At 39.9% G+C, this 16,942-nt stretch overlaps 1 protein-coding gene and 1 long non-coding RNA gene across 2 annotated transcripts in view; one reads left to right on the forward strand and one right to left on the reverse strand.

The window, feature by feature from the left end:
* The window catches only part of LOC122674265, a 112,585-nt gene that overhangs the window by 82,133 nt on the left and 13,510 nt on the right, over nt 1-16,942 (forward strand). The window lies entirely within an intron of this gene.
* On the reverse strand, nt 2,448-13,455 carry POLR1F (RNA polymerase I subunit F). Its single transcript, XM_043872453.1, is given in 5 exon segments — nt 2,448-3,881; nt 3,883-4,270; nt 5,768-5,976; nt 8,217-8,358; nt 13,171-13,455. Coding segments are annotated over 5 exon segments (1,068 nt in total). The 5' UTR covers nt 13,413-13,455; the 3' UTR covers nt 2,448-3,794.

Below are 16,942 nucleotides of genomic sequence, written 5' to 3' on the forward strand. Positions count from 1 at the left end.
TCCCTCCTCTGCAGGCCCCCTGCAGCACTGGCTGTTTGCAGACTTTTTGGTGACCATCTGATGGGTGGTGGGGGATATATCTCCTGTAGGTTTCCTTTTCCTGTCTCTACTAATGTGTGACAAGGCGATCTTTGTACTTGTTAGTGTTGTGAGTAAATTTACCTGCTGCAACTGGCTTCTTGAAAGGCTGTCCATTTTCCGATTCTTAAGCAATTACCCATCCCAAGGCTGTTTCTTGAGTCATTCACAGCCCCTAGGGCCTTGTGAGTGCAAAGCTCCTCGGAGCCCTAGTTTTAGAGTTGTTACACAAAATGGCCACAAGGCGGCAGCATTTCTCTACACGCCCCACTCTGCTTCTTGGTGCAGCAAAGCTAAGTGCAGGTCCTGTCCCTGCATTGAACATGGGCATGGCATGTGTCAGGACACACACCCAGGGCTTGTGCTCACTACTTCATCGTTCTTCACTTCCTCACCCAAGGCAAATCCCAAGCCTTCCACACGTGTTCTGCCTAGAGTGCTGTCATCTACGAGTGGGGTAACTCTCAGATGCTGGAGGTAAGAAGGCCAGCACCAGGAGGCATGGCCGTCAGACGACTTTTCCAAGCTATTCAGCAGTTGGTCTCCCGTGTATGCCAGGATTGTTTTAGTCATGGATAGGCAGCCCTGGTCTGGAGAGGGTTGTTTCTTCTAGAACGGACAAACGCTAGAGGTCCTTAGGGGCCTCATTTCTTGGTCATCCTCCTCAGCTCCCTCAGTCCCAGGAGGGTCCGGCCTTGGTTGGAAGGCTGTTCAAACTCCAGGAATGTGTCACTATCCTGGGTCACTGAGGCCTGAGGGGACTATGGGAGGCATTTCCTCCAGTTGTCAAATTTATGTGTACTTTGTGTTGGGGTATAGTTGATGTACAGTGTTTGCTGGAGGTGCACATCTTGACTTAGGTGTATACAGAGGTGCATATCCACTGTGATCCCGATGCTTTGGCCATACCGGTTACTACAGTGTGTTGCCCAGTAGAGTTCCCCCTTGTTGGTGACCTAGTTTATACATATGAGCGTGTCTACGTTAAGGCCAGGCTCCTGACACATTCCCTCCCCTGACGCTGTCCCTTCTGTAACAGTGGGTTTTCGAAGCGAGTCTGTTCTTCCTTTGGTCCCTGCATTCAAACGCTAGAGCCCACCTATCAGTGATGCCGTGTGGTCTTTGTCTTCCTCTGCCTTACTTCACTTATTTGTCACTGGTTCATTCCCTGTTGCTGCAAATGCTATTATTTCAACCTGATCTATCGATCACTCAGTAACATTCCCTTGTATATAGGTATAGCAGCTCCTTTACCCATTCAGATGTGGATGGACATCTAGGATGCTTCCCTATCTTGGGTATTGTGTATAATACTGCAGTGAACATGTTACCTTTATTTATGGTTTTCTAAGGGTATATGCCCAGTACTGGGATTCCTGGGTCATATGGTAGTTTTGGTTTTTTAAGGAACCTCCATGCTGTTCTCCACAGCAGCTGCACCAATTTAAATCCTTACTAACAGTGCAGGGGTCTTCTCTTTTCTCCACACTTTCTCAGCATTTATCATTTCTCAACTTCTTAACGATGACCTCTGTGAAGTGACACCTCACTGTCGTTTTGATTTGTACTTCATCTGTATGCCTTGTTTGGAGAAATGTCAGTTAGGTCTTCTGCCCATACTTTGATTGTGTTTGGCTTTTTTCATATTGAGTTGTATGAAGTGTTTACTATGATGGGGCGTATGACTGGGGTTGTGGGAAGCATAGCCCTAAATACATTTCAAACTTATATTTCCAGTGATTAATAGGAGGTAGAAGACAAGGTAAGAGGTTTAGGCTAGACTAGAGGATTTTAATGAGCAAATTCCAAGATAGAAAAGGAAAAACCTAGATTAGTGTAGCATGTAAGAAATGTTTTGAAGGATATATAGATGATACCATAATCAGAGGTTTCTGTATCAGGTAAAAATCTGTCACTGTTATAGGCAAGACAAATGACCAGTTCTGCTACTGTCATTGTGAAAAACCATGGATAAATTTAGTTTCAAGTTCAGCATACTTTTTTCTTAAAAAAAAGTAAACATAACATGTGAGAATTTATTTTGGCAAGCCAGAATGTATTTTGCTATGAATAGCATTAATTTAACAGCTTGATAGGCCATTACCATCAGGAATTTAGAATTGTTTCACTAAACCATTAACTTTTAATATTAAGTCACACATTACAATTATGTATTCAAATTTAAAAATTTTAAGGAAGCATTCATAAAACATTTTCCAGGTATGGCACTACATTAAACCCTGTGAACATGACTGGGTTATTCTAAATCTTTTTCAACTCATCCTTTAAACCAGTGCTCTACAAAACAAAGATAATACAGGCCTCAGATACAATTTTTAAATTAAAAAGCGAAAACAAAAACCGAAAAAGCCAATTTAATATTTTATTTACTCCACTATACCAAAATATTACAATCTCATCAATATACAAAACTGAGGTATTTTGCATTCTTTCTTTGTACATCTTCAAAGTCTGATATGTTTTATACTGACACCTCATCTCAAACCAGACTAGCTTCATTGTGAGGGCTAAATAGCCACATGAACTTAATGGTAAGAAAAGACACTGGCTCACCCCTTTCCACTGTCTGGCACATCTGTTTATAGACAAACATCATGAATGACTCTCCCAACTCTATCTTCTATTGGTACAGACATTAAACAGAGTAAGAGCAGGACTATGTCTGATAAGAGATAAATGGCAACTGAAAGGGGCTGCCATGGATCACAGCAGTGGGAAGAGAGAATCTTCTTTTAGAACTTACCAGCATTAGTAATTCTCGATCTTTTCTTACTTATGTTGTATGGGTGCATCTGTCTCTCCTATGACATTCCATGAGGGAAGGAATCATTTCTGCCTTGTTTGCCATTATACCCCCGACCTTAGAATGATGATCTACTATGTGTAACACAAATACACTGAATTTTGTTGAATGAATGAACACAATCTTGCATTGATTATCAGGCCGAACTCGCTTGTCCATTCATTCTTCAGTGTTTTCCAATAGTTAAGACATATTCCACATTTTCTCAGTGAAAGCAGTGAATAACTGTTTGTGTAATAATTTCTAGTAGCTTAACTCAGTTATTAAAAATAGGGAAATTCCCCACTAGTCAGAATCACCTTTATCCTGTCTTCATCAGACTCTTCCTCTGAGAGAGAACAGAACACACCACACACGCACAGAGAAGGAAAGAACAGCACTGTCTCCTAACTCATGACCCATGGGCAGGGCTATGGTTCTAAAGAGGGCAGTTTATAAAGAGCTCTGAAAACTTCAGAGATACCTCTGACAAACCATCCCAAGGTAAACAACAAAAGAACTGCAGTAGCCATGATTAAACAAACAAAAACCCTAAACTGGTAAATGATTTAAATTGTAAACAAAGCCTAATGACATGGCATGTAACAGTATGACTAAATTCAAAACCTGTAACAACCACCACCCAAGCTCAAAACTCATTCTTTATGATATACATTATATCACTGTATCACAAAAGTCCTTTTGTTAGTCTTGGGACTGTAGAAACCATTTTATTTAGAATGTATCCACTGGAAGAATGAAGGCAGTTCTTACCTTTCTATTCTGTATACAATAAATGGCACTTTAATAATACTGATACTTCCCAAATTAATTTTAGTACCCCAAACTCAACTAATCAAAATGTTCCCTGTTAGGCAAAATACTGCAATACAAAACATTTCTTAATTAAACTTTAGTCATTTACTGTGTATAAATCTTCTTTAAAAAACCAAATCATATTTAAAACACACAAAAGAAAATTACTTTTCCCTTTTCTTTTTAGGTGCATGTTCCACGAGTGGTGTAAGTTCAGCCTCCTCACTCTTTCTTTTCTTTTTCTTCTTTGTACGGTCACTTTGATAACCACTGGAGTCACTGCCTTGGAAAACAGGCTCTCGGTCCCGATCTTCCTGGTGCTTTTTCTTCTTCTTCTTCTTCTTCTTTGGCTCTCCCTCCCAGAGGCCATTCACACTGTTACTAACCTGCAGGTCTGTCTCGTCCTTCATGGTAACATCTGCAAATTCTGCTGGCTCTGTGGTACCGCCTTCCCCTTCACATGACTCTCGGTCTTTCTTCTTTTTCTTTTTCTTCTTTGGAGGTTTTTCGACAGGTTCATCAGCTCCAGTTTCTGGTGCTTTTTCAGGAACTGCAGAGCACTTGGTTTGTAAACTATAAGAATTTAAAAAATGTACAGGGCATTAAGCAAAAATAAAAGAACAAAGTAAGATCAAGAATATTCCAACATGGTAAGGTCTTTCTAAATTATGACAGTAGCACAAAATAACATGACTGTGACACAAATTTCAAATATTCTGTTATCTCCCAGCACACTGATAATCTTAGAAGTGTTAAATTTTTTGTTTCCCAAGTATTTTTCCCAGACTGTTTCACACATAAAAATGACATAAAAGTTTTGTCAAAACAGGGTTTCTGAATTTTAATATGGTTCAGAAAATGCTGAACCCTAAACATCACCACCCAGCCTTATTAGCCAAACCAGTAACATCTGATAGGGAGAAAACACACTTCTGGTATTTATCAAAATGTTGGCGTTCCCCACCTACTATCCCAATGCTCGTTTCCTTGTTCTTCTTAAACTATGCTGAAGCAGTACTGGATTCCCAGGTGGTACTAGTTGTAAAGAATCTGCCTGCCAATGCAGGAGACCGTAAGACATAGGTTTGATCTCTGGGTTGGGAAGATCCCCTGGAGGAGGGCATGGCAACCCACTCCAGTATTCTTGCCTGGAGAATCCCACGGACAGAGGAATTTCATGGGCCACAGTCTATGGGGTTGCAAAGAGTTGACATGACCGAATCAGCACTCATGAAGCAGTATTATGCTGCAAAGCTCTGAGTATTTTATATAAGTAAATAAAAACAAAGATCAGTGAAGTAGCTCTCTATAGAACTGCTGTCCCTTGAATTAGCAATAGGCACACAGAACTATTTAAGTAATTTCAATAAGGTAACGTTAAAAACCCACTTCCTCAGTGACATACTAGTCACACATTTCAGTTCCTCAAGAGTGAAGCTACTATATTGCACACATACAGCACACTTCTATCATTACAGAAAGTTCTGTTGGACAGCTGCTCTAAAACTTTAACCCATATTCTCATTTCTTAGCAACTTTTTCTAGATTCTGCCTTGATAACAGAGGAAGTATGACCCCTCAACTAGGTCCTGCCATAAAACCAGGGTCAGGATCAGAGTATTCCCTAAAAGAATTCCAAACAAGAAGAATACAGAAATTAAATGATCTACCTGATATAATGACAATAATCCAATAATTTTTGTTTCGACTGTGTAAAAACAAAACACTAATAGTTATGTTAATATAATTAAGCTTCTAATAGTCTCAAGTTCAAGGATTAACTTTTTAAAAAAAAAGATTAACAACATACTAGTTATTAATGTTAACATTAACAACAACATGACAATACTTTGAAAAACTGAATTATTACAATGTAGACCACTTAGATGCAGAGCTTTATTCAATGCACTGTCAAAACACTTAAGATTCATATTTACATTGACTCTGTGGTTTAGAAGTACAAATAGTCTAATAAATTAACTTTTAAAAGAGGGACTTATGTTTCCTAAATTCAGAATTAAGTAGAAATGATTAAGTATCAAAATGGTAATAATATGCTTAGGAACTGACCTAGTGATATTCAGCTTTCCCCGAATGCAGAATACTCCAGCAGCATCTGAGTCTAAACGAAATACTTCAAATTCTAGTTCATCACCCACGTTTATCTGCAGCGTCTGCCACTGGTCAGCTGGCATCTGCTCAGGTTTAGGGATGGAGGCATTGAAGCACTTATGGACCAAGCAGCCGATGTGGCTGGAGGACACTTTATTAACTGTACCCTAAGAAGAGGGAAAAAATGAGTATTACAACAAGAGCGCCAAAAAGACGGAACGAACCTTACAATCTTTAAACTGATCTTCAAAGAGAAAATACCAAAATAATGGCATGATGTAATATTAAAAAAGCTGATCTTCATTTAAAGCTTACCACATGTTACACTAAAATATAAGTTTAGGAACACTAGAATTTTTTAGAGCGCTCACCTTGAGCATGGCTATTTTAAAGAAATCATAACGTTATTAGAAGCTTTAAAAGTAAAATAACAATACATTCTATATGATTTTAAGGTTAAAATTAAAATTTCCAAGTTTCCTATTTCCTTAAGAATCAACAAATATAAACTAGATGAGTGAATACCTGAAGCTTTTTTAAAAATCACCTTTTGAATTACAGAACTATAAATGACATATATATACACAATGTGGTTTAATGTCAGCACCTCCTTCCACATGTGACAAGAGTAAAACCCGTCTGTCATCATAAGGAGTCTGGAGTCCAGAACGGTACCTTCTAGGTGGTCTGTACAAACTGGTACGTACATCTATACAATGGAATATTATTCTGAAACAAAAATAAGCTATCAAGAGAAAGACATGGAGGAACCTTACACATATAGTGCCAAGTGAAAGAAACCAATCTGAAAAGGTTACATACTCTATGATTCTACTATATGATATTCTGGAAAAGGCAAATCTATGGAGACAATTAAAAAAAAAAAAAAGTAGTTACCACGGTTTCCAGGGGAGAGAGGGAGCAATGAATAGGCAAAACACACAGGATTTTTAGAGCAGTGACCAGTTATTCCATAGGAATGTTGGATTCATGTCATTATACCTTTGTCAAAACCCATAGAAGGTACAATAGAAACAGTGAACTCTACTATAAACCATAGACTTTACTTAATGTATCAATATTGGCTCAACAATTATAATGCACCACATCTTATCAATAATAAGAGAAACATTATGTGTGGTTTTTTGGGGGTGGGTAGAGTGAGATGTATATGAGAACACTATACTTTGCATTCAATTTTTCTCTCACTGTAAAAGACAAAGTTTATCAATTAAGTACTCAATGAGGAAAGGAAAAACTATCAAAATTTTAGAATTGTATAGAATAGTTATCTTCACAACCAAGAGGTAGCCAAGTTTCTTTCGTGGGATCTAGAAAGCAGTAAGTATGCGAGTATAATAGGATAAATTAGAGAAAAGTACCAATACAAGATAGTAGCAATGCTTTTGAAATGAAAAGACCAGCAAATTAAAACATTATTGCACATATATAGATATACAGATGTCTAAAGGCCCATGAAAAGAAGCTCAACATGGCTTATTACTAGAAAAATGCGCAGACGCAATGCGACTGTCACTGCACAGATATCAGAACAGAAGTCCACAAACAATAAACGCTAGAGAGGGCATGGAGAAAAGGGAACCTGCCTACACTGTCACTGGGAATATAAACTGGCGCAACCAGTATGGAGAACAGTATGGAGGTTCCTTAAAAAATTAAAAACAGAGTCCCATATGATCTAGCAATTCTACTCCTGGGCATATATCTAGAAAAGACAAAAACTCTACTTGAAAAAGATACATGCTTCCAATGTTCACAGCAGCATAATACCCAAGACATGGAACAACTCAAGTGCCCATCCACAGATGAACGGATAACACAGATGTGTTATACATGCTGAAATATTACTCAGCCATGAAATGCCATTGACAGCCACATGACTAGACATAGAGATTATCATACTAAGTGAAGTTAAGTGAGACAAAGAAGATCAGATAAACATATGATATCACTTACATGTGGAATTTAAAAACAGGATACGAATAAACTTATTTAACAGAAATAGATTCACGAAGGACAAACTTAGGGTTACCAAAGGGGAAGGGGAGAGGGGATAAATTAGGAGGTTAGGACTAACAAAAAGGATCTACTGTGTAGCACAGGGAACTATATTCAGTATCTTGTAATAATCCATAACAGAAAAGAACTTGAAAAATATATATATACACGTATCTAAACTGAATCACTTTCCACTTGAAACAGAACAATGCAAATCAACTACACTTCAGTAAAAATTAAAAACCTAAACTGAAAAATTTTCTTTAAAAATGATTTTTAGTTACCTGAAATAACAATCCTTGTAAAATCCCAAAGTGTACAATCTCTTAAATTTTTCCAAATTACATAATTTAATAACTGTACAAAGAATAGGAAAAAAGATACATACCATAAGTTTTTGCCCTGGTTCAGGGCAGAAAATAACAAAATCTGCTTCAATGTTAAGATGAATGTGCCCTTGATCATCATAAATATCTCCTAATTCACCCACTACTTTGATGTTATCATAAGCAATGGGTACACCTAAAAGGCTACAAAAAAAAAGGAAAGGAAAATGTTATTTATCCTCTTTTAAACTAAGCCATTATACAGATTCTGAGTCCAGAAAGTATACATCTCCTAATATAATCACACCCATGGCGAAAATATATACATATACAATAATATATGATTAGCCTGTAACAACTTTAGTGGTTTAATTTCACCCAGGGGTTCCAAAATAATGGCTAACTTAAAAATAATTATTCAATACCCAGAAACAAAATGTCCATTATCCAAGAGCAGTAAGTTGATCCTTCTTCCCTACCTGCTGTCCATTTGAATTCTAGTTATGCTAGAATGAGAAGTAAAAAATGAGACTTAGTAAGAAAAATGTCATTCTGTGACTATTACTGAATCAAGGCAATTTTGGTATTATCCACCATTACTGAATATCTGTACTAGATGGCATGTAGCAAAAGAAGTATTAGGATTCAAGTTGAAGCCCTCAATATTAAAACCAATAACTTGATGGAGAAAAATCCCCGAACTGCAACTGTTGCTAGTGTAAGGAAGTAAGAAATACAATTATATTAGCTTTTGAGAACTGACTCTGACACTGTAATGTGTAGCTTGACAGTCAGGATTAGGGGGCAACTGCTATTTCCAAAGACAGGGAGGCCTGATGTGCTGCAGTCCACGGGGTCGCAGAGAGTCTGACACGACTGAGGGACTGAACAACAACTATTTCCAAGTTATTAAAAAATTGTTAAGTAGTTCAGGAGGCGGAGCTGGTGGCTTCACTGCCACGGCCATGCCCTGTTTCAGCAAGCTTCCCCGTCCTCGGCAAAGCTGAAGTCCTGCTGCTCCACTCCTGCTGGACTCTGAGGACAGCGCCCATGCTAAGGCGCTTCAGCCCTGTCGGACTCTGCGACCCCGTGGACTGTAGCCTACCAGGCCTACGACAGTCTGTCCGTGGGATTCTCCAGGCAAGAGTCCTGGAGGGGGTTGCCATTCACTCCTCCAGGGCACTTTTCCTGACCCAGGGTCTCCTGCATTGGCAGGTGGGTTCTTTACCACTAGCGCCACCTGGGAAGCCTGAGAAAGCTTATCACTGTTCTTGTTTATCTTTGCTTATATGTTTGGATTCCAGAGAGGACTCTAAGGTCTTTGAGAGCAGGGAACATTTTTGGTGAACTCAAACTTCTAGAATGGTTCACACAGAATAAAAGAATGTATACCTAGGAGCAGTTGTTTTTAAAACAGCCAGGAGTCACTGGAATACAACTTAATTACCCAATTAGGAAATCCATACACATTGAGATTTACTCCAGAAAGCCTTTCTTTGAATTACTAATTTCTGCATGTAGCTTTCCTAAACAGGAACCATACCATCACTAAGACAATATTCAGTTCAGTTCAGTTCAGTCACTCAGTCGTGTCCGACTCTTTGGGACCCCATGAATCACAGCATGTCAGGCCAGACAATATTAGAGGCCCAGAAAACAGAAGAGTGAGGAGGGGTTAAAAATAACTGCCATATCAGACAAAAAACAAAAACAAGACTTTGTTTTTCCCCAAATCAGTTTCCAGTGGGGGGGATACTGCTGTCCCGTAAGTGGCATTTGGGAGTTTGTGGGATAAATTATAGTTGTCACACCTGTGAAGGCCAGGGATGGGAGACATCCTGCCATGTAAAAACAGCCTGACACAATGAAAATTGTCTCCGGGTCTGCATGATTTAAATGAGAGGCAAGCCTCATTTTCTAAGTATTTATAAACAGTTGATTATAGTACCTAACTTAATGTGTGTAATTATGAACATAAAATCATCTTTGCATGGTTTCAATATCAATTAAAATTTTCAGGAATATAACTAGTATATAAATTCAAGAGTAGATTGTTTTGTGAGAGCATTTTACCACTATAGACACTGTAGGTGATGTGAGTTGTCAACTCAAAATCCCCGCATCACTCTTCACATTTGCAACTAATACTTTCACAATGATTCAAGATGCAGCTTCAGGAGGCGTCCAACTACTTTATTCTTTCCGGGTAGCCATGCTTGAGTGTTATCATACGGAAATACATTTTATTGTATTAGAGCTCTAAATGAATTTTTTTTTTTTCCGATTGTGTTGGTAGATCATATTGGGTTGACCAGAAGGTTCGTTTGGGTTTTTAAAAAACCCAAATGAATAGTGTGGCTAATCTAATATTATCTTTAAGTTTAATTTCAGTAAAGTATGTTTCAAGAGAGCGAATGGAGTTCTGCAGGGTTCAGAACTGCTACCTATGGTTTGTGTCAATTTTGGGAAGCAACTCATTGCATAAAATATACTAAAAATCATCAGAAGACAGACACCTCAACATTATATCTTTTCCTCTCTTGCTTTTCTGAAACCATCCTAAGTATGTTTCCAGGCAGAGTGGTAGCCTCACTTGAGATATTGAGAGAACAATCATATCAAGTTTAAGGGATCAATAGACTGCAAGCACACTTAAGACTTCTATATATTATACATGAGAATAAAGGCCGCCTCTACACTGAAGATGGGGAAGGGAATGGCAACCCACTCCAGTATTCTTGCCTGGAGAATCCCATGGACAGAGGAACCTGGCAGGCTACAGTCCATGGGGTCCCAAGAGTCAGACACGATTTAGCAACTAAACCACCACCTATACTAAAGAAGTTGAGTAAACACGGACTCTTCATGGAAACTGGTAGTTCATTTGTGCTTTGAGACATTCTGAATTTATAAACTGGAACTACTGGGAGGGAACATATTTGCCATTTTCAAGTAACTCAAGAGCTGTCATTAATGACCTCTCAAAGATAGAAGTTTTAATGTGATTTTTAGAACACTACTTTCTCTAAGCAGATTTTTCAATCATTTTTTAAAAAAATGTCACTGGGGGAAAAAAGGTGGACAATCTATCAAACAGGGCTGCTGCTGAGATGACTAATATAAGAGCTATTCTCAACTCTTTCCTTTCCTCATTTCTTAAACAGAGAAGCAGGTCCTCTCTGATGGTACAGGATGGCCCCAAAGTCTGGAAACAAACTATATATGATAAATGGTTGATCAGTATTACAATTATTGATATGTTCAATGTTTTGTCCCTCATTATTAATCTATGGTACCCCATTTGCACAGAATAAACTGGAGTTTTCAGCACACCCCCAAAATAACGGGGTCAGGTAGGGAGTTCAGATCTGTTCAGAGTGCAATTGAGGCCACAGGGTCACACTATCCCAATTCTGTTACAGAAATTATCATTATCCAATCAGCTTTTCATCTCTCTGAGGTAATGGCTCCTATTCTCCTGGTCTGTCAAGTGCAGCCATTAATTGGTTACAGATCAAAGATTTGTTTATGTTTCCAGATTTTATGACTACCTTACATATCCTCAACTCTCCCAAATGCAAACTCTCTAATCAATTTTCTCTACACTTTGTAACAGTCTCTTTAATTATAAACATGTTCTCCATGCTTACTGTCTCACCCTCCTTAAACCACCACCTAAGCTATCAAGTGGTTTCTTAAACTACAAATCTGATTATATCCCAGAGATACCACTGTCTCAAGAGTGTGTCAAGTGTTTTCTGAGTTGGAGGCTACCTAGAGGATGAAGTGGTAACCCAGTTTCCGGCTTAAGCAAACAGAAAAACAAAAACCTAAAACACCTGGCAAAGGCAGGAAAGGAGCAAAATGGCCATCCTCTGAATTATCCTCCACCCCGTCTCCGATCCACCCCAGCCCTAACTGCCCAGCTTTTCAGCTGTACCCAATGTCTTTCTCCTGATATATAAACTTTAGTTATAAAGTGCTCACAATTATCTGGTCAAAGTGTTCTATTTCACAACTAGTATCCATTCGTTTATGCCACTCTTTTTGCCCAGAATGCTACTATCTCAGAAGTTCCCTCCTCCTATCAAGTTGTTCTCAAAGGTCCTAAGATCCAATTCACCACTCTTTACTATAACTTAGATTTGTCAGATTTTAACATTTCATTGGATTTATCTGGCCTACATCTCTTTTACTAGCGCTTATAGCTCCTGAAATAAGGGTCTTGTTTGTTTCTTTGGTTTTATTCCCCAATTCTCTAGTATACAAGATAGACCCACAAGTGAAAGTGTGTGCCCGTGCTTGGAGGAAGCTGTAAACTCTAGATCCTTAATCTGTGTAGGGTTCAGGATCCCTTGAGAAACTCTGCCCAAGTAATTTTCCAGTATCTTACTTTAAATGCACTAGAAGGTTTTTTTCAAATTCAAAAGCAACAGGCTTTCCTATTCTTAAAACGGAAACAAGGTGAATAGTATTTCATTCATCCCTGATCAGGTCCAAGAGAAAAAAAACCCCGGGAAAGAACCAGGGTCAAAACAAAACCAACCTTCGTGTTTTATAAATAATTAAACGAAGTATTAGCGCTTCGCGTATAATTTTCTATATAGTGAGAATGTTTTTAACTACTGCATTCCAAACTTTCATCATCAAATGAGAAAACATATAGAACTAGCCGGTCTCCAGACCCCTGGTCTATTTTTATCTCTACCTGTCTTGCAACGAGCTTCTTTACCCGTTCCGCTTACACAATTCCTGTCACCGTAACGTTTTCTTTCCTGCCTACGAAATGGATTCAGCACAGATCTTGACCAGGGAGGCACTAGTCTCTCGAGGTGGACTGCGACTCCAGAATGCCCCGGGGCTAAACTCGCGGAAGCTGGTGCGACCCCCTTCTGTTGACACTAAACGTCCACCTGCTGCCCCATCCCGTGCCCCAAGGGAGCGGCAGGCACCGTTAAGATTATTAACGTTAAGATTATGTCCGCTCTGGGAACAAAAAATGTAAGAGATCAGTACCTCTCGGAATAGCGCAGGAGCTCTGCATTGAGCTGTTCTCTAATACCGGTGCGTTTCCTGTTAAGATAGCGCGGCGATAGGGCGATGTGTCTTCGGTGAGGCCCCGCCACCAGGCAGGAGTAGCGGCTATTCACAAGCGCACAAGCAGCCGCGTAAGTAGGCAATTCTAGGCAAGGCAAGACGCCGGGCGGCCCTTCTGAGGCCGCCTTCGGCCGCGGAGCCACTGAGCAACCCGCAGCCATGCGGCTAGCTAGGTTTCCCACGGCGCGCACTAATGACGCAGTCAATAACCGCCTATCTCCGGACGCCGCCTTTTACGTCATCCACCAGCTACCACGCCCCCAGAAGTTTCCTCTCCCGTGGCTGCAGTAGTCCGTTCTTACCAGAAGGGGGCAACCGTTTCCCCCCCCTCACTTGAACCACTGTGAAGCTAGGAACCTGTGGTTTGGGATTGCGCATTCTCTAAAGCCAACCAGCATCTCATCCCTTCAGGGAGCACAAGCCTATGTTTCAGCTAACTCCCTCAGTAGATTTAGAATGTAGATTTAATAGGGGTTCACACTTTGATCATATCCAGTAGTGAGGTGGTTTGGTAGATTTACAAGGTTAGACTGTACAATAATAAATTTTAAAATATTTATGGAATGTATTTCCTGAAAGAGAATCCAATCCTAAAAAACAGTCCAGATGTCTCAAAAGCAACCCTTCTGAAAACGAGCCCACCGTCTCTCTCCAGATCAGTTTCTCTCCTCATTCTGTAATTACTAATTCAGGAAATAATACATACCCCTCTTTCCAAAGGGCTCTGTCCAGCTGTCATCCGTGGGGCCTCTCTGGTACCTCCAAACATCACACCAGCCCGAACACTTGTGGGACCCAAAGCTGAAACGTCCCTCTATTCAGACATTTCTCTCAGTTGGTGCTTTCAAAACTACAGAATTATGTGTGGAAGCTTAAGTTTCATGGCCAAGAAGTGCAACCAGATCTCTGAAATACAAATATGACCATGACTTGCCTTGTTTAAAGCCCCACACAGGCACCTTGTTTTCCAGAGGATAACCCAAACTCCTTAATCTGGCTATTAAATTGCCAAGCCATTTTATGATTTGCACCCAGCATTTTCATTACCCACTCCTCGCTTTACACACTCAGCTAGCCACACCCATGCTCACTGAGCCACTTTCAACCCTTCTGCCCCTCCCCACTACCTCTCTCATCCTTTCCCCTCCTCCCCCTCTTCCTCTCCTGCTCTTCAGTCTGACGCAGTTCCTTCTATCTGGGAATAGGGTAGCTTCTCTGATATGGGAAAATTCTACTCCTGTGTTAAATTTCAGCTTAGATTTTACATCCATTTCCTCTGCATAGTTTGTTGTGGTTGTTGTTGTGTTGCTAACCACATGGACTGTAGCCCTTCAGGCTCCTCTCTCCATGGGATTTCCCAGGCAAGAATACTGGAGTGGGTTGCCATTCCCTTCTCCCGGGAATATTCCCAACTTCTGAACCCAGGGATCCAACTGGAGCGTCCAGCATTGGCGGGAGATTCTTTACCACTGAGCCTGCAGGGAAACAGCAGTACCCCACCCCGCTCCACTCCCACCCCCTGCATAGTTTACTACCACCCTGTTTCTCTTCCCCACCTAAAGATAAGGTAGCTTTCCATCTTTGTAAATTACCACCTTCAAGCTCTTGTTTTATGTTAATTTATGTTAATTGCCTGGTCTTCCTCCTGTGCCTTCCATAGACCCCAACTCACTAAGATTGAGACCCTGATATCAGTCTAGTTCACCACGGCAGCCCCCTTTTGACTCAGAAAAAAAAAAAGAAAATTCATACTTTATGACAAGAAAAGACAAGAAAAATTTAAACATAAGAATTTTCTCTGCTGGTTTGGGCTCCTCCCTCCCCTTTAGCATGTACTGTGCGGGCACAGTAACCAGACCTCCTTAGGAGATAACCTTCCACCCTAACCCTGTAAGGGGCCATGATGACTCCCTACATACTTTGAAAGTGCATCTCTGGACTGTATAAACTGTCAGTGCATCATCTGATGTATAACCCTTTGTCTCAAAAACATATAGTATATAACTGTGCTTTGCCCTCAACGGGTAGACCAGTCCTCATGTTGTGGAATCCAGAGTCGCAAAACACAATGGAGTACAGTTTATTAGGCCAGTGAGTCCAAGGGGAATCAGTTCCCAACAAGGACCCTGATGTTTCTGAGGAGCCCAGTTTCATACGCCCTCCCACCCTGCCCACGTGACTGGTTACTTGTTAGCAACCTCTTTGTTGTGTATGACTGAGTTTTACAACAAGTAGGTGCTAGAGAGCAAACAAGTAAGGTTAAAGGGGGGGATCAATGATTATACATCAAGGGGGGATGTCTCCATGGTCAATCTAACAGGGGCAGCCTGACCTCAACTACAATCTCCGTTTGCCATCTGTAGGGAAGGAAGTCTCCAGGAGACCTGGTTTTCACTAGCAACGGTTTCCTCACTCTGGGGCAGGGTTCAGGCCCAGTTCACATCCTGTCTGCAAGATGGATGACAGGCTTCAAGATGGAGTCTCTCCTGCTTTCCTCCACTGGCCCCAACACTCAGAGCTTTCTGAAAGGTGTCTCCCAGGTTTATAAACCTCAAATTGGCCTGAAAAAAAGTTTCCATTTCTTCCTTAGATCAACTGTTAATTTCTGGTTGACACGATGCATGAATGAATGTATAAATGCATAAACGAATGAATAAAATAACAGGTGATGAAAAGCTTACAGTCTTAAGTGATGAAATAGGATCTAGGCATAAACATGTATTAGATGCATAAGTGCCAAGAAAAATGTATATCAATTAGTGGTATGAGTAGAACACCCTCCCATGCGCCCTAGGTACTGTGGAAATGTCTAATTTCTCGATACCTGTCTTCCACTTGTAAAATCAGTATACTATAGACATTATAGAAGGTTTAAATAAGGTAAATAAAAAGCATTTCCTTTAGTACTTTTTAACTGACTCCAAATTTAGCATGAGATGAGAATGGGATAAAACTGCTCCCAAAGCCCAGTGGTAAATATGTTAAGTTTGCAAATGATTACCTTGCCTTTACCTTGATTTTGTTGCAAAGCCCTGTAGCCTCCCTGTGTTAGACTCTGTAGTTCAGTATTCTCAACCTGGCAGAACCTTAAAATCCCCTGATGCCTAGGGGGCATTCCGGAGCAATTTGGTCAAAACCTCTCTTTGAAGTGAAGATGTATCTAGATTGTTTTTATTCATGTTTTATCATCTGCAGACAATTTTTCCAGACACAATTTAGTGAATCAACAATAACAGCAACCAAAAAACAAAACAAAAAAACCAGTTGGACATCAGAACAATTAAGTCAAAAGAAAACTTACCCGAAATCAACTATTCTGGTAATGATTTTACACAAATGTAAAATATGAAGTAATTTTGTAACTCTTTGGATATTTAAAGGCAATTTTCTTGTTTGACTTTGAAAACTTTTTTAGTTTTTAGTCTTTTAAATCTGCTTTTTGACTGTTAGCCACCATCTACACGCGTCATGATTTCAAAGGATAAAAGAGTGATTCAGCCTGCATGTAAATGTTCACCATCATGGAGTCACTTTCCCAAATTAAACTGTTCTACCCACCACCCCAGGGAAGAGACAAAACAAGTACCATGAGATCCCTCCTGTTGTTGAAGATTTTGGTTATTACAAGAAACCCTTTATTTTTAGATGATTTAATATAGTGCAAGGTGAAAAGCCTGGGCGCTAAACGTCA

The sequence above is a fragment of the Cervus elaphus genome, chromosome 18, assembly GCF_910594005.1.
Source record: "Cervus elaphus chromosome 18, mCerEla1.1, whole genome shotgun sequence".
In the NCBI taxonomy this organism is placed as follows: Eukaryota; Metazoa; Chordata; class Mammalia; order Artiodactyla; family Cervidae; genus Cervus; species Cervus elaphus.